General features: G+C 32.6%; 1 protein-coding gene and 1 long non-coding RNA gene across 2 annotated transcripts; both read right to left on the bottom strand.

The window, feature by feature from the left end:
- Window positions 1–10,903: 10,903 nt before the first annotated feature.
- LOC145010402 (uncharacterized) lies at window positions 10,904–13,621 on the bottom strand. The gene has a single exon (XM_078968948.1). The coding sequence runs from the start codon at window positions 13,619–13,621 to the stop codon at window positions 10,904–10,906; it is 2,718 nt and encodes a 905-aa protein (XP_078825074.1).
- Window positions 13,622–18,948: 5,327 nt separating this feature from the next.
- LOC145008226 (uncharacterized) lies at window positions 18,949–19,293 on the bottom strand. The gene is made up of 2 exons (XR_013663308.1): window positions 19,196–19,293; window positions 18,949–18,989 (listed from the first exon to the last, which is right to left on the bottom strand). It is a non-coding gene; the product is annotated as an uncharacterized LOC145008226 (long non-coding RNA).
- Window positions 19,294–20,054: the final 761 nt, after the last annotated feature.

Here is a 20,054-nt window from a genome sequence, read left to right as displayed (position 1 = left end):
TTATGTTTCTGTATTGACGATGTCATCCCAAAGTTTTAATATAAACAAAATACATTTCTTCGGAAATGCTTTGATAATATATTTATCATGTTTTCTGGGAACAAGTTCCGCAATATATTTCTTTAAAAATATAATCTGATTGTCAAATAAATTATAAACAAATCGGTCTTTTCTGACCATGAAATTGGGGATGTCACACTTGGTATCAGAGCATTAATTTAAGCCAACTAGGAGTTAAGATTTATTTCTAGACTTAAACTTAGAATGTTAAGCGATGATTATAAGACAAGTGTCTATTATATTTTAGATAGTATACTTGAATTGACACAAGCACTAGCTTACATTAGGATTAGATGCCTAAATTGCTTTTATGTGCTAAATGATATATGTTATAGCCTTATGTGCTTTATGATGCTATTATTTGATTGCATCCATGGTCTATTGCCGACCAGATCTAAAAACTTTATGTGTTCAGATTTCTAAACTTTAAATTATGATATTAGAACTGGCATATAACTTTTTGGAGTGATAAGGAGATTTATATGTCTGATTCCCCTATCTGAATTCTCGTCACTGCACAGTGAATGTCTGAATTTTGTGTATAGATAGACATGGTAGGTACTCGAAGCGGATTCAGAAATGGTAACCCGCAGCTTGAGCCACAAGTGATTGAGCCTGCACCAGAAGTAGCAATTGCACCTGAGCCAATCACAATTGCAGGAGTGCAAGAGATGATCCAAATGATGTTGGATCGTCAAATGGAGGAAACAAGGAATTTACTTCAATAGAATAAGGACGAGCCTATTATGCCTGTTGAACAACCCGAGCTGAACATTGAGCAATCTGATGAAGGGAACTATAGTCAGATTGTCAATCATGCTGAACCACGAGTAGGTAGGAGAAACCACCACAACGGAGGGAATGATGTACGTGGGTGCAAGTACAAGGATTTCATGGCATCCAAGCCCAACGTCGGTGGAATTCATGGAATGGATCTTTGAGATAGAGATGATGTTTGAGAGTTGAGACTGTAGCAACAAACAGAAGACCGCCTCATGGTTACCGTGTTAAAATCTGGAGTTCTGAGCTGGTGGAAGATACTAGATGATACGATGTCAAAGGAAAAAGCTAGCAAGATGTTTTAGGAAGAATTTTTGGTGCAACTAAAAATGCAGTACTGCTCTGAGCAGGATCTTTTGGAAATCAATAACGAGTTCCAAAATCTAAAGAAATGAAGGATGAGTGTCACTAAGTAAGCTGCAAGTTTTACGGAGAATATGAAGCTTGTTCCTTACCAAATTCCAACTGAACTCTCCAGGTCAACAAGTTTGCCAATGGATTACCAACAGACTTTGCTCCAATGGCAAGCAGGTGACCACCTTAAAAGTCATCGTCTGGGCAAGCAAGAATGTTGAGACCCAAATAAGGGAAAAGGGTCTGGAGAGAGCTGAAGTTGGCGAGAAAAGGAAGCCTGAAGGATCCTCGAGATCCAATAAAAAAGGTAAATTCTCAAAACCTAACTTGGGTGACCAAAAGTATGGAGCCAAGTGGTGTGAAAAGTGCAAGAATAATCATTATGGGAGATGCGACGGAGAAGTGACTTGTAATAAGTGTAGGAGGATTGGTCACTATTCTAGGGATTGTACGCTTAATGATAAGGTATGCTACGGATGCAGAGACAAGGGGCACATGTCAAAATATTACCCAAAGAAAAACAAAGCAACAAGACCAAATGCACCACCAAAGCCAAAGGCAAGAGCATTCCAAATGATCCTCGACAAAGCATGTGACAATGCCAGGAATCAAGGATGAAGACTTCATATCCGTAGATCAAGATATGAAGTAGCCATAGTGACACATGGTGTAGGCAGTTAGAGGCATATCATAGGTTGAACTTGAACGTTTATGTAATCGTTTCAAGAAATAATATAAACCTTGGTTATGTTATCTGATGTGTTAGGTTGCTATATGATTTCTTGTATGGTGACTTGGAGAACTACAAGACAATACTTGGGACGAGTATGAGTAGGTGTGAATGGTAGTAGACGCCTATACCCGAAAGCACAAGACTCGCACTTGGATCAGGGAAAGTCACAAGGTTATGAAGGCAATAATATTTCATTTTGTTTTGTTCAAGTATGTCGTTACCATCGTTTCGGTAATGACTAAGAAGATGATTGTTATTCCAACACCAGTGGTCATATCAAATCGATTCCAACTAAGACGAGTATGTTACGGGGTTCAGAAAACCAGGATCGATGTAACAACTTACTTAAGCCAGAAGATTGAAGTGAAAGATAATCAAAGCGATCAATAGAAGTATCGCGATCAATGTTAAAGTAAGAATCTGGCAGCTACAAGTGCTACATGCTAGAATGTGATTATATCACATTAGAATATGAAGGAAGCTATATTCCATTATGGAATTTGACTCTAAAACACCTGTGTCTAAGCGTTGCATCATACGATGAGAGGTCATTAGAACATGACTCATCGTTCTGTTACGATAAATGAAGGAAAGAACATATCCTAATTGTTTTAAGAAGAAGGAGTCTTCAATAAGGATTTTGTAACTCCAAGGTTACGATTGAAACTCCAACATGAGATAGAGAGTGGGTGCAAGATTGAGCACCGCCTAAAGTTAAGAAGTCCAAGAGTTAGATACTCATTCGAAGGAACATAGAAGTTATGGTTATTACCTAGGATGAAGAGTTAGATACTTATTGAGCACCGACTATAGTCAAGAAGTCCAATAGTTACATACCCATTCGAAGGAACATAGAAGTTATGGTTATTAACTAGGATGAATAGATAACGTATGGTGTCATTATACAAGCCATGTTTCGTTGATAATTCAGGGACGTACTCATCCTAAGGGGGAGATAATTGTAACGCTCATAGATTCGGGCAAGTCAATTTAGACACAATTAGCGTCAAAAAAATGACTTTTTGTGGAATATTATTTATAATAAATATTCTTAACAAAGTTATATTACATTTCATAAGTATTTTGGAGATATAAAGAATGCCAAAATCCGAGTTATAATGAAGAAGTTATGACCAGTCGAAGTTTCACGAAAAAACCGGCACAACACCGGGAATCGTAAAAAGTGAGTTTATGATAAATTACATTTTAGCATTAGTGATCTAAAAGAATGTTGTATAGTACGTATCCACCTATGCGCTGATATAAAGAACGTAAAAAACAGAGCTCGTATGCAAAAGTTATGACCTTCCGAAGACGTAGCTGTTTAAGAGCATGACACGTGGCAGAAACCTTAATCTGTCAAGGCTCACGACGTGATCATGCTTTCTCACGAAGTGAGGAGTCAAACGGACACTTTTCAAGGCTGGAATACAGATGGAAAGTCTATGGAGTGATAAGTTTAGGGCTCACGACGTGAGCATGTTTTCTCACGATGTGAGAAGTCATATGGACGCCTTACGAAGCTAGAAACGCATATGGCAAGCCTACGAGATGATACAACCACGGCCCATGACGTGAGCATTGATTCTCATGATGTGAAAGAGCCAAAAAAACAACCTATAAATAACAAGCTCGACCCTAACCATTCTTACACCAAATTATTTTCTTTCTCTATCGTTTGCTGAAGGCATTCTGCATTCCGAGCCCGACGATCACGAATCGTTGACTGTTTCTAGTAGATTCTGTCAAATCATGCTACTAATGTGAGTGCATAGTTACATTCATCTTACACATAGATATGAAGTATTTAATATAAGTTGTGTGCTATGTGTGTTCATATTATCTGTGTTCTTGATATCTTTGTTGGATGAACAAAATATACATGTTTTATTTGATTTAAATTGTATATGTATTTTATATCTATAAAATATGTGGTAAAGATGGGTAGATGAATGATGATATAGATAAACATTGGCAACTATGGACTTAGTGCCTGATAGATAAACCGTGGCAGCTATGGACTTAGTGCCAAATAGATAAATTTTGGCAGCTATGGACTTAGTGTCAAATAGATAAACCCCAACAGCTATGGACTTAGTGCCTTGGAAATGAAAATTAGCAACTATGGACTTAGTGCCTTACAAATGAACGATGATAGCTATGAATTTAGTGCCTTATAAATAGATATTGGCAGCTAGGGACTTACTGACTAACAGATAACATCGGCCGCAATACACTTAGTGCATGCTGGATAAACCCTAGCAGCGATGGACTTCATGCCTATTCCTTAGGTCAATCCTTAGGAATAAATGTTGAGCAATAGATGATTCTTAGGGAGGATACTTAAGAATAAATAAGATAACAAGGATGGGTAATTGGGTTAATTGTTTGATGATTAAACATAATAATTATATTATCATAGGTTGAAAACCCTATATACTCACCAGGTTTCCCAACCTGACCCACTCAGTCTCTTTGGTATCACAAGTATCGATACGAAACTACATTACATTGAGAGATTAAAGGAGATGTAAATCACTAGTGTGAATAAGATCTATTTATGCTTATGTTTCTGTATTGACGATGACATCCCAAAGTTTTAATATAAACAAAATACATTTCTTCGGAAATGCTTTGATAATATTTTTATCATGTTTTCTGGGAACAAATTTTGCAATATATTTCTTTAAAAATATACTCTAATTTTCAAATAAAGCAGAAACAAATCAATCTTTTTTGGGCGTGAAATTGGGGATGTCACACCAACCCTCAAACCAAAACCAAATCCATAATTTTTTTTACCTAATGGGTAAAATGACAACCATGCCCCGAAAGATAATAAGTAACATTTTCCAAGGCATATATCAGTGTTTCGAAAGACAAAGACCATGGAAATCATCAATGAGCAGATTCATTTTGGCAGTGAGTTCTAAAGCACTTCGGTTACAACTTTGTGGTATTGATCGTACTAGGCATCAATTGAACTCAAAATTGAAGGATTTGCAAATGAAAGTTAACAAGTTCAATTGCATCTAAAACAAAAAGTGCAACATTTATCCTAGCGGTATATCTAACATCGATGTTTTAAAGTCGCCATAAAGTGAGTATCATAAAGTCTACAAATTGAAAGCTTTTCTACATTTGGAAACATGAGATATTCTAAAACACCATGCGAAAAATGGCTAAATGTTAGCATAATGGATGACAATAACCCACGTTCTTCACAAAAAGGGGATCTAAACATTTGACTATAACACGTACATAACCACTTCGGACGCCCCATTTTGATCTAACTTTAACAAGGTGGTTGGTGAGTTTGATGTTGCAAAGTTTCTTGTTAAAAAGAACCATACATGCAACCATAATTATGTAACTGGGATTGCAACAAAAGTGGTATCAACTATCAACATCCTCATCACATGATGATGTCAAAACCGCGTTGAATAAAATCAGTTATCTCACCCAAACAAACAACAAAGATGCATAGAGAAAAAATGATATCGAACTAATAATTTGTTTATATTGGAAGAGGAAAGGCTAACATAACTAATTTTGGAGGAGTTTCACATTCTAAAAATAAGACAAATTGAAAAATATTTGCAATTCTTTATTCAATCACATTATCATGTGATGAATGATGAATATAGTGTTCGCTCACAAGCGGGAATTACCACAAATTCATGGTTGGGGACTTTAGAATTCATTTTAGGTTTTAAAGTAGTAGTGTTTTTAATGAAATATTATTCTTAATTTTCGTTGTATTTATTTAATTTTAAGTTAGTACACATTTTTACATTTTGAAAAGGAAAAATTATGTTGATTAGAAGGGTTGCAAAGTATCAATTACTTATGGTATGGGATGTGAGGAATACAATTAATAAGTGATGATTTAAGGCCATCTCCAATGCATTGAACTCATATGAGTTCAATGGATTGACACATATATATTCTATTCATTATATAATTTTACCTATTAAACTTTACATTCCATTAAACTCATATAAGTTCACTGGATTGACACATGTACATTTCACTCATTATATATGTGTGTGTGTGAGAAGACAGAATATATAGTTCAATGGGGATTGAACTTCCCATTCTATTGAATATCATGTCATTAACCCACAATGAAGATATTGAGTTTAATACGATTCAACTCCTCATTCAATTCTCATTGGAGATGGCCTAAGTGTACAAAATTTGGAAGGGTTTTGGGGGTGTACCTTGTGCGCCATAAGAACACATATTAAATGAAGAAATATATTACATAGAACATTTAATTTATATTATGATTTAAAATATTATTAAATCATTTTATTAATTTTAATCTCTAAACAAGTAACATCTTCAATAGTTAACATCTTTTAAGTTTTTTTTTAAAATTTACTAATGTAACATCATTTATCTAAAATGTTTTAGAAAACTCTCTCAGTTAATTAATCATTTTTAAACATATGTTATATCTAAAATATCGCAATACAACAAAAATATAAATACAATTATAACAGATCTTTATTTTATATACATAAAATACTAAAAAGTTAATATGTCACTTTTATAAAAATAAAAAAGAATATTGAAATTATTATATAACCGATATAAAATTTATATTTAATACATTAAACTGACATTTAATATTTAATAGAAATATTTAATTATTAAATACATAACAAATATTTAAAACTAAAATATAAATAAAAAAATAACATGAATTAAAATTAAAGAATAAATGGTTAATGTACTTAGATATTAATTTACTATTTAATATATATATATATATATATATATATATATATATATATATATATATATATATATATATATATATATATATATATTAAATAAATGAATCTTTTTAAGAATAGTAAGCTTGTTATTTTTTTGGCAACTTTGTTCCTCATTTTTTGGCCATTTTGATATTTTTGATCATTGCAATCAATAATTTTACATTTTTTATGAACCTTTTAATATTTAAAGTTTGATCACAAAACTTTAATGGTTTGATAACTTTGATCCCTTTTCGAAAAAATTGATAATTCCTAACTCTTTAATTCTTTAGTCATTTTGACACTTCTGATCCTTGCAGTCAAAACTTTTATATTTTTTCATAAAAACATGAAAAAAAAAACGGTTCGGGGCAAAGCCGAGCTTTTCATCATTGCACTTTCTACGTTTGTTATATTTATCAATTCGGAAACAATATCGAAAACTTCTGGCCCCCACGTAGCGAGGGTAACCTTTCTAGTTGTTAATAAAAATCAACATTTAAACGGTAATATTCAATAAAAAATAAAATAGTTCTCATGATTTTAAAATAAATAAATTATTAAAAAAACATGTGCTGGAGGACTATCAAAATGAAACTTTAATCCATAGATAAAGTAACAAAGTCGCCACAATATAATATAATATCTTCAATTGATTATTTCAGAACTTTTAAAAATATTTAAAAAAATACAGAAAATGGAGAAAGGTTCACCTAACATTTACCGTGAAGGACCAGATCCATGAATAGATAAAGTTCAACACGATAGAAGTATGCAACTTAGTTGATATGTAAAAGAATTCTTTTAATAAAAAGTCTATAAATTGAAGAATGGATTTGTTAAATCTTGAAACAACCATCTAGTGGCTTATCCATGAGACGTATGTGACGTAATTTGGTGTTCAAGTTTTGGAGGTTTTAATTAGAAGCTTAGAAGCTAGCCTGGAGATGTATAGAGACATATTTTTGACATAATTTTGTGTGTTAACATATTGTCCAAAAAGCGATCCTTGCAAAAAAAAATAGAGTTGCAGTGGGCGATCGAAAACCTATTTCATTTGTTAAATCTTGTAAATAATTAACACCGAGATAAAATTATATATACAAACACAGTTATATACATATGAAAAACACTAATTTTATGAGATCGTAAAACAATTTTTTTCAAATGAAATATTCTAAACTTTAAACTTTAGCGAAACTCCATCATTCTTTGGTACCACCACTCCCTATTTTATGCTCCATACAATGCTACTAACACCATATTTACTTCCAAATGGGTTGTGCAAGAAATATCCACGTTTACAATATTTCATTTGGAAAAAATTGTTTTACTGTTTCATAAAATTATTCTTTTTCATATGAACTTTTATATATATATATATATATATATATATATATATATATATATATAAAACAACTACATAGATAAAACAACGATTTAATAGAACGACGAAAAAGTACTATTAATTATAATATTTTTTCATAATTTTTGTTTCGGCTCTTGTGCTTTCTTTCGTCATTCAACTTTTCTTTCTCAAAATTCAAATGAGTTTCGAAGTTCAAATTATAAATTTTGAAATTAGAATCGACCTTTTGGATGTCAACTCCTCTTCTGACACTCGATGTATTCAATGAAGACCCTTTCTTTTTTATCATATCTCGCCCCATCGGTCAAACTACCTCTTCGAGTTCGAGCTCATCCTTGTTCAAATCAACCCCAAAATGTGCATCCGGTGAAGTAGTTTATCTCGTCTTTGAAACTTTTGTTCTTTTTCTTACCACCTTCTTCATCTTCCCTGTACACTTTTACCCATTTCGCGGACGCAGATAAAAATCTCCACACATCAATAAAATTGAAAAAAAAAAAATTAGTATCGACAAAATATCTTTTAATCGTTGGCTTGGAAATCTGTTGACCACTTTCCCCATTTTTCTATTGAGTAAGCAAGTTGTTGTAAATTTCGTTGAAATTGGTAACAAATTTGTCCATCTTTCGTTGAAATTGGTAACAAATTTATACGGTAAAGCTCACGACCCATAACAATAAGAGATGACTCCATAATGCGTCGCCAAAAGTGCTTATCTTTTTTAAATGTCGATCTATGATTGGTTAACTTCATCTCTTCCTTCGGTTGCCACTGTTGAGTTGGTGTATTTTCCCAAAACCGGCAGTTTTTCTGTCCCGCATCTCTGGGTTTGGATGGTTCGACATGTGTTTCAAAAACAACGTCGAGTTGGGTTTCGGTAAACGGTTCGGGTTTGGTTGTTGATTTGGGATCAAGTTGTGTTTCCTGCACAATTTCAACATCCGGAATATTTTGGGGGAAGTAGGGAAAAAGTTTGAAAGATAGTTGAGCTAAGAGGTTGCATCGGGAAATAGTGTTGCTAGTAAACTTATTAGGGACGGGGTTGGGTCAGGTGAGGCGACGATACCACAGTCTCCAAATGGGGGTTGAAGTTGTGTGCACCGCACATTGTGATGCTAAATAAACAAAGATAAGTTATTTGTGTTATGGGTTGAAAAATATGATAAAAAGAAACAAAGTTTGGTGACATTTATCTCTATGTGACAAAAGAGTTGTGAGAAATTACTCCTTCCACCTGTACTATTTTCATATAAATTCTACTGATCTAAAAAAAAAACTATATATAATCATTTCATTTTAGTATCATCGACAGTAGAGATTATTGTAAAAAAAAAAAATACAAAAAGAACCCTCTGTTAACATAAATAAGCTCTTATTTATTTAAATGAATGACAACCAATTAAATAAACTTCTTAACTTATTTTATTTATTATAAAAAAGCACGGTTTTAGAAAAGAATTATTTAAATATTTGAAAAAGACACCAAGATGAAATGGAAGCCATGTGTCAAATTGTCGATGCGATATACTAGCCTCCACAAAGCCAAAAGACAACAATTATATCGGTTTTATTACTCAAATAAATACCATCATTCTTGTTTCTTTATATATACTAGAAAAGATTTTCCAACGTTGCTGGGTCGGAAGGTACTGATTGTTAAGTAAAGTAGCATGTTGAATTACATTGAGATAATCTAGTAAATGAAGATAAACAATGTCATCTAATTACATAAGTAAAAGAAATCTAAATTATTATTTCTTGCGATAAATGAGGAAAATAATGAAATGGTCTTACAAATTGAACTTTATTGCCATGTATGACAGTGGTCAGAAAACCAAACCGAAAAATATATATCGTTTTTTTTGTATGTTAATGTGAGGGTAATTTTGTCTTTTCAGGTAGTAGAGACTGAATTTGTCACCATGGGTAAACCATATGGACAATTTATGTAATTTTGGCGGTGGTGGTGGTGATGGTGATGGCAGAAGTTGGTGGATTTATGATATTGGGTAGGTATTTTCTAATAAATAAAACATTAATTTAAACCAAAAAGAGAATGTTAAATTTGGTAAACCATAGGGATAAATTGTGTAATTTTGTCTAACAATAAGAATAATAATGATGAGGGATCATTTCTGCCAAAAGACTATATACTAATAATATGTAATAAAATGTGAGGGTTATAAAAAATTCAAACCAAAATGAAAGAGTTGTTGATCATTTCTGCCAAAAGACTATATACTAATAATATGTAATAAAATGTGAGGGTTATAAAAAATTCAAACCAAAGTGAAAGAGTTGTTTGTGAACAAAAACATAAAGGTGAAGGGTCAATGTTGTAAGTTGGAGGACCATAATTGACAAAAAAAATGTGTTAAAATTTTTCATAACTTTAATATATATATATATATATATATATATATATACTAGCCGTTTACCCGCGCTAAGCGCCGGGCGGCAAATAGTTTCTTTCGGAAGATAGTCTTAATAGTTTCCTTTAGACGTGAGTTATTCATTGTGGCCATTTAGTAGACTATTATGTGTCGAATAGTTCATTTCAACATATAGTTTCTTGCTAGGTGTATAGTCATACAATACGATAAAAGTTGAGTCTACATCTCAAATAATTCATCTGATAGTTCATACTTGATTTTAACAATATATAAATAACAACAATCTGCAACCATATAGTTTTGTACATTTATAACATGTCCAATATATAACCTACACCAATCTGCAATCATGTTGCTTCATCTGCTAGCCCTGCATTGAACATCAAATAAGCATCTAAGATACATATTTGAAGAAATTGTATAATAATAAGTTGTTGATTGTACCTTGTTAATCACATAACACTTCTTTGTACACAACGTTTGATGTGTAGATTCCATCATTATGAAACGTTTTTTCCGGCTTTACTAATACCTTGGTATTGACATGTGATATTCCTCTGGACAACGCCACATAAAGCTGGCCATGTGAGAATACCGATTCTGGTAGATAAACACCTACATTTGGAATTGTTTGTCCTTGAGCTTTATTGATTGTCATAGAGAAACTAAGCTGAATTGGAAACTGCTTTCTTTTAAGTTTGAATGGGAACATCTCATCGTCAGACGGACATAGAGGAATTCTTGGTAAAAACACTCTTTTTCCAGCATGTTGGCCAACCGCTATCTCTGCATCAATGACATTTTGTTGGAAAGCTCGACATATCAATCTGGTGCCATTACACAACCCATTTGAAGGATCGATATTTCGCAAAAGTATTACAGGGCACCCAGTTTTTAACCGAAGATAATGAGGGGGTACACCACTAACATTTAGCGAGTTCAAATACTCCATTGGATATAAGTTATTTTTGTCATCTTCCGCTTCATCAAAACTATAGTAAACTTTTTGCTCGCCAGAAAATCGTTCGATCAACTTATTATTAATCTCATCAACACTTTCATTTTTAGTTGACAGTATCGCCCTCGAAATGATAAATTTTGAGTCGGCGCCGTTGGATTCCAAAGAAGGAAATATTGCATCAATCAGAGCGTCCACTGATTTAGTTTTATCAGTGTACCGAATGGACATGTTATTAGGTATACGAATATAGGACTCGTCCAATGTTTCCTCCTTTCCATCACCGACGCGTAATAAAAAATCAGAAAACCATGGGTCATTTACCGCTCTCATGTTGATACTTAATCGAAGCCTTTTAACCGAAGCCCATAGAGGTGACATTCGTAAGCTAGAGTCGACAATTTGTGCTCGAGTGCCACGTCTCACGACCGGTAACACTTGTCTAAAGTCACCTCCCATAACCATTATCTTTCCACCGAAAGGGAGCTTCTCATCTGTGATGTCTTGCATTGTGCGATCAACTGCTTCTACTGCCTGCCTCTTAGCCATTGCTGCTTCATCCCATATGATTACCTTTGCCTCGCGAAGTATCTGAGCCTTCCCACTTTGTTTAGTGATCTTGCACATCGAGTTATTATCAAGATTGAGCGGAATTCCAAATCGTGAATGAGCTGTTCTCCTTCCTGGCATGTTGTTAGCCGCAACACCTGACGTGGCAGTTGCAAGTGCAATAAGACCACGAGCACGAATATTAGCCAACAAAGCTTTGTACAAAAATGTCTTTCCAGTTCCACCGGGACCATCTATGAAGAAGACACCCGGAATATTTTGATCCACATGCCTCATTATCTCATCATATGCAAACTTCTGGTCTGGATTGAGAGAGTCTCGCGCATGTAAGTCTTCATATTCCACATTTATAGAGTATTCTTCTTGCACCTCACGATAGCCTCTTGATTGTAAATCGATGTGTGCACTGACCTTTGGAAGATCGTAATCACTAAGCTTTTTACTCATAGATTCTAGGAAGACTCTAATGTCGATGAGGACCATATTTTGCACTCGCTCGGCGCATCCATATTGTTTCCTGTAATCTTCAGAAAGAGATTCATAGTGGTCGTCCCATAACTTGCGAACATTTCCTGGTTCACAAAAAATCAGCATCGTCGCAAATAACCTTCTAAGTGCACTGGGAAATTGAAATAAGGAAGCCTCTTCAAGACACTGTGATAAATTATCATCTGTCTCTATTAAACCTCTTTCAAGAGCTGCTTTTCGAAATGTAGGGTGTAATACACCATTTGCTGTGTATAAATCTTCAAAGCAGGTAGGCCCCATGATATGACATAAAAGCAGGCGTAGGTAGTATCTCTCTCCTTCAGCTGGATTAGCATAAACAAGTCGACCAACCATTGATTTATGTTCCCGGATCCTCCAACAATGGTTGCTTCGATTCCATGTAAAATGTTTGGGAAAATCCTTATACAAATATTCTCTCGCTTTGGAATCTTCTTTATTCTTCTTGAAAAATGCCGTCAACATTGAATCTTTTTCTTTCTCTCTATCAACAATGTCTTCCATTCTATCAACGTCTTTGAACCTAACCAACTGTTGATTCGGGAGATGTATTTGCAACGCCATCACACAAGGGTGGATTTTTGATAGAGGAAAGCTAAAAACTCGCCATAATGCCTCGGGAGGGGACACATAACGTGCGTCTTGAAACTTTTTTATCTCATTAATAACAACATTTTCTTGGTCTTTATCAATATGGATAACTTGTTTGTCATGGCCCTTATAAACATATTTGAAGAGGTACTTCACAGACTTTATACTCGAACAAACCTCAACGTTGATATGACAATTAAACATCATTAACAACTTTGGGTTGTATGGAGCCACCCATCTGTTATCCAATGATGTATTTCTTACAGTAACCTCAATTCCATTATTTCTCCTTCTATATAATGGATATGAGTCCTCTCCTTGTGATGTCTTTTCATTGAATTGCCTAGGATATCTGAAACGACATATTTTTGGCACACCCTGGATACATGGACTTTTTTCTCGTAAGCTACCACAGGGACCGTGCATCATGTGACTTTTGACAAGATCATGCATTTCAGGAAACCTTATTGGGTCGGGAATTTCGGCACACACAAGTTTGTCATAATCGTCTGGATTATTCATCTTATATCCAGGGGTCATTATTAAGAGGAAATGTGCATGTGGCAATCCACGCTTTTGAAACTCTATCACATACACATATGACCCCACCACACCGATTATATGTCTCTACAATAATTGTACCTTGAGATCCTCTAACTTAGCATGAAAAACTCTTGCAACAAGGTCCGGTCGATCTTGAGCTGACTGTCCAGGCAATAACTCATCATCGATTTCTTTCCATTTTGGGTTGCAAGTCATTGTAAGAAATATATCAGGCCTCCCATCATCTTGAACTAAAGCCATGGCATCCAGAAATCTTCGGCGCATGTCACGTGGACCTCCAATGAAACTTGCAGGTAACACAACTCTCTGTCCAACCCTACTTGGTTGAGCCTCACCGGCATTAAAACAATCAACAATGCCCTGGTATAAATCAGCTCTAATTTTGGTTTGGTTCTTTTCAACAAAAACCAAACGTGTAGTCTCAATCTTTATATAGGTATCTACTGCAAACTGCTGGAACAATCTCCCTCCCATCAAAATCACATTATCATTCGACCGTATCTGGAACTTGTAACAATAGTACTCCCGCATACTTACAGTGTTTCTGCCTTTTTTTGAAGTAGATCCTGTGATATCATAATTTATGTGAAAAATATAAATTTAATATCCAAATATTTAAGGTAATACGTGTTACATGTTTTAAATATGTAAAAGAATGTTAAAGGCGTACCTTCTGAACCTTCATCATTGTCTTCATTGTCACTAATAATTTCATCCATGGCCACCCCATATCTTGGTATTTTAGGATGCCATCCAGACTCACCATTAGGAAAGAATAAAGGATACGACAAAGGATCATAACAACCAAAGTGAGGTTGAATTTCAGTACTATAGTTAGACCTCCCGTAGACAATAATACTTCTTTTATATGCAGTGATGTTGTCATTTCCTTCAACCCAAATACCAGCAACCTATGCAAAGGTGTAGTTCAATATGGTGATTAATATGATATGTATAACAATAAATATGAGACATTTAATTTTAAAATGAATAAAGTAAATTGTTACTATTCACACCTCAGATGTGGTAGGCTTATTGTACACCCTTTGGTCAAGCTCCACCGATGCATTCAAAGTCACTCTATAATTATCAAGCGGTCCTAGATCAGAAAGTTGTTTAAATGTTCTAACGTACGGATTCGAAGCTAGAATACGTGTTAGTTTTTGGATGATTCTTCTATCAACATTCTTCCAGGAGGATCTTTGTGATATTTCAGCTTCACCGTCATAAAAATACAACTGTAAATACCTCGATTTACCATCCCTTGAAATTAGCTGATCGATATTATGATAGAGTGTTCCGTGCGCACAAAAAGTGTAAACTCCAGAATTCATATTGGCCAATTCTTTATCCACATTTACACCTAGTGATGCGAAAGAAAAGTTTGAGTTATACGCCCTTATATTGTACCTGAAGCTTTCTTCTAGCTGCTCTTGCCTTGTGAAGAGTTGGTGCAACTCTGTGGGAATAGGGGAGTGTGCCAGTTTTGTCTTCCCACTCATGCAACAAAAGGTAGGGAATTCATATTGTAGTCGCTTTGCTCCACAATAAACACAAGGGTTTTGAGCCTTTAATATACGATGTTCCATACGGATATTTTCATAAACAAAATCATACGGATCGTCCTGAAAGGCGTATACTCTTCTTTTTGTCATCATAGTTCGTTCCTTTCTTCGTTGATAATATTCTTTATTATAAGTACTCGTCCTCTGAGCAGCACTTATAACACTCACAGAGGAATCTTCGTTGATATTTCTTTCGTTTGTCTCCATTATAGTGCAACTTGTGAGTGTTGTAGGTTGACTACATCCTTCACTGTTAGCTATTCTTCTCTTTTTGTTTTTCTCCTTTTTTCGTGCATAATAGTTTCTATTGTATCTTTTTCGATTTTCTACAAACATATTATTTGGATAAATAGTTATATATTATAAATGCAAATATATACTCATATAAACGACATACCTTTTTCTATATCTATCGGGTTTTGGGAATCATCACAGTTTTCGTTTCCCTTATCTACAGTCCCCATTGAACACTATAATAGAAATGTTAAGAATAAGCACATATTATATCATCAAGAATGTAACATTTTGTAATGTAGACCATGTGATTTAGTAGTCATGTATGTGTGTATTTCAAAAAGCAACACAACCCTTAATAAATAAACAAATATACTAAAAACTTGTAATCCAAAAACACAATAGAAGAAAGTTATACATAATTAAAAGAAAATTTCCATAGATATCCAAAAATTATTATTTATGAATTCATAAGTCAACACAAGAAAAATAAACCATACATTAAAAAATTCACCATAATATGTCTAACATTAATGTAGATCAACAATAAAAGCAACGCACTCGTAAAAGTTGTCAAAACTTCAAAAAAAAAACACCACCAAATGTCTCACACGGAATTAAAAATTCTTCTAGGCATATTTATGATGTTAAATGCTTCCGGCATCCGCGGTTGGAACTCTACGTTGCTTAGTTTGGTTGATATCAATAACAATTTATATTAGTACAAACTTATCATATATCAGATCTAAACATTAACAACTGTACACATGCTCATTAATTCAACAAGAGATTCTCACGTTACACTAATTTTTTGTTGAAAAACTAATCAAATTTGATTTAAACATTAATTTATTTTTTGTTTTTTAAATACCAACACAACCCTTAATAAATAACCAAATATACTAAAAACTTGTAATTCAAAAACACAATAGGAGAAACTAATATATAGTTAAAACAATTATCCATTAATATCCAAAAATTATTATTTATCAAGTCATAAAGCAACATAAGAAAAATAAACCGTACATGAAAAAATTCACCACAATATGTCTAACATTAATGTAGATCAACTCTAAAAGAAAACGAACTCGTAAAAATTCTCAAAACTTCAAAAAAAAAAAACACCACTAAATGTGTCACACGGAATCAAAAATTCTTCTAGGCATATTCATGATGTTAAATGCTTCCGGCATCCTCGGCTGGAACTCTACGTCGGTTAATTCGGTTGATATCAAAATGTTCACTGAAAATAATATAAAAACTATTAAAATATATTGATTTAGTTATTTTAATATCACTACAAGTATATAATTTTCTAAAAAAAAACTTACTTGTATCCAAATGAACCAATTTTACCCGAGAAACAAATATTATATAGTTTCTCTTTATTGCATAGCAAGTCCTCACAATCTGATGGCGTGTTCGTGCGGTTACATATAGCTTCAACTTTATTATACTCTCCCTATTTATAATCAAATATTTCCAAAGTCATCTAAATTTGTTTTAGTATAATAATAATAATAATAATAATAATAATAATAATAATAATAATAATCACTTACGGGCCATCTTGGAGATATAAAGTGAACGAAGTTAACGGCATTAAACCAAAGTAACGGGAATATTTTCGCTTGCCTTTGATGATTTTTCCAACAATATCTAAAAAACAACGATTATTAAAATGATAAGTTATTATTTTAAAAAATTTAGGATGTTAAAAATATATATAAAAGTTATTAAATTTACCAATCATCATTTTTCTCTCTGTCCGATCCTCTATTAAACTTTTAATCGAGGGAACCAATGGAAAAACCGGAAACCATGATATGATAGAATCGGCCAAACGATTAAACCGCGTGTTATTGCTGATCCTAATCATCAGATCACCACGTAATAAGCTGTATTTTTGATACCTCGGATACTCAGCATAGGTTGGTTCGATTTGGAAATGGTTTAAAGAGAACACACCACCCAATAGATTCCCTCCATAAACAAAACGCATCATTTGTTGTGGAACAACTGCTACCAATTTTTCTCTCTAATAGAAAATGTAATATTTTTATAAACAAAATACTTATGATAAATTATGAAAATGAATATAAGATATAAATAGTTTTTTAAACATGCATTTTGATCAATGAGGATAATGAAGAGTTTGTTTGCTTTTACGTCTCTCCAAATGAAATTCACACGAACGGGTGTCAAAATATACCACAAATGGAAGTTCAGTAGCAATGAAAATGCATCAACATAAATGTGACCGTTCATGATTCTACAAAACAAAAGTCAGATATGATTGATTAAAATTGTCAAAATTGAATTTAAATCTTACTTTTTGTTGAAATGGTTAAAATTGTTTAACAATACAATGACTCTTCTACAAACTAACTAAACGATTACAATTGACAATTGAGATTCCATTTTAGCTGACGGTCGTGGATAGGATTTGACAATTTGTTACAAATGGATAAGTATTAATTCTTAAAATAATTTATTCCATCTAAAATTACCATCTAACCCTTTAGCTGAAAATATTGAACCTAATCTAATCTAAGGTAATGAAACTTTGGGTTTTATACTTAAACTTTGAACCAACGATTTTAAACGATGAAACATCAATACTAAATTTGGTGTTTAATAAAGTCTTTCGTCACCAAATTTAATGTGACATTATTCATAACACCATTTCTACATAAAAAAAATTATGTTGATGTAGAAATGATTTACATCATTATTTATATAAAAAATTATATCGATTTAAGTGCCAAATGTATAATAATATAGGTATTGTAAATTTGAAATATCCAAGCAATAAGACTTTTTATTACATTAGTTATCAGAAGTCAAGTTGATGACAAACTTTATCAATTTATATCTTATTTGACCATTTTCATGAAAAAGTTTATCAAAACAGCACTTATTTGACCATTTTCATGACAAAGTTTAGGGAAACGAATATTCAAAAGTAGAAAACCCTAAGTTGCCTATATCCCCAATGCCTCAAAAATTACTAAACAGACATCATTTCTGGATTATTATGGTTTTTTTCATATTTCCAATCTATGTTTTTTTAGTTACACTTTGCAGCATTTGGAACCGGATTTTTTTTTCACATCCTATATTTTTGTTGAACCAAGGGCAAATCAGTAAATTCATAAACTGTGGATATATCATATCATATATGTAATATTTGTGATATATGTGATATTTATAAGTATATAGACCATAGTTATATGAGTAAACAAAAAAGGGTATATTCTCTTTAAGTATATACTAAAATTAATTGGCAAAAATAAAAATGCACATACAAAAAAAAATGATGAAGTCTCTACTATTACAATCATAAAAACACGAAGACACATTCACTCAAACTCAAAAAAACTGTTTTTTTGTGTATGTTAAGATATTGGTTTGATGGTCACAACATTTTGCTAAACATTAATTTCTTAGTTTTTCTCATGTAAAGAAAACCATGTTCTCTTTCAAGAAGAAAAAACAGAAAACTTTGTTAAAGTCCCTGCCATTTAAGACCGCAAACACAGTCACTCAAATAGACATACACACAAGGTCAAAACATATACATATACAACCATACATATATACAATGTAACAAACACGTACATACACACCAAATCTACATATTATATAAGTGTATTACATGACACAGATGAAGTTTATCACTTCAAATAGAAGAAATAAAATATTATAGACATACTTGAAGTTATAACAGATAGAAAGAAGTAAAGTTTACCTGAATTCGTGTGTCACGGAATGCAATGCAATGCTGCAGTCTTCCCGATTCCAAATGAATGATTCAATCGTCTCAAACCCTAACTGTCGAATTGTGCTCTGAGAGTTAGAAATGAAGAACATATATTATATTTATAGTTGGAATAAGGTATTATAGAATAGAAAATGATATATTTTTGGATATTAATAATCATTCCAAAATAATCAAATTAAATTCTTACCATGAATAGTATCGTTGACAAATATAATTAAAAATTTAAAAATGAATATAATAACTGTCAAAATCCATACCAAAAATATTTAAAATCATACAAAACTTAACAAATATACTCAAAATTTTAAAAATTAAAAGAAATAGTTTAAATCATACCATAAATACTAAATGTCAAAAATCATACCGAAAATATTTTAAATTATACCATAAATACTAACTGTCAAGAATCATACCGAAAATATTTTAAATTATACCATAAATACTAACTGTCAAGAATCATATCAAAATTAATCATATTATCATCATATTTTAATTAAAATAGTATCATACTAAAAATAAAATATACATTAGAAGCTAAAAATACTGTAAATGTTAGTCAAAGTAAATGTAATGTAAGTTGAAAACAAAGTAAATAAGAAAATTTGACAGTATTCTGCAACCAATACAGTTATTTATTTATTTATTTTTAAAATATTTTAAATAGAAACAAACATTAACCTTTTTTCTATCAAAAATTAGTTAAAGTAGTTTTTTGTGTAACTGAATCATAAAACGAATGGAATGCTTCAAATAAACAAATGTTAACCTTTTTTCTTTCAGGGGCACTCATAATTACACTTGGAGCTATTGCTTTAGGAGCACTTAT

This window comes from Lactuca saligna, chromosome 8 (genome assembly GCF_052625555.1).
Source record: "Lactuca saligna cultivar CGN05327 chromosome 8, ASM5262555v1, whole genome shotgun sequence".
Taxonomy (NCBI): Eukaryota; Viridiplantae; Streptophyta; class Magnoliopsida; order Asterales; family Asteraceae; genus Lactuca; species Lactuca saligna.
The sequence above is the reverse complement of the archived record's forward strand: the minus strand, read 5'-3'. Positions and strand labels throughout refer to the sequence as shown.

Excerpts from the sequence above, each read along its gene's own strand:
- LOC145010402 (XM_078968948.1), bottom strand. The coding sequence starts at position 13,621 with ATGACCCCTGGATATAAGATGAATAATCCAGACGATTATGACAAACTT.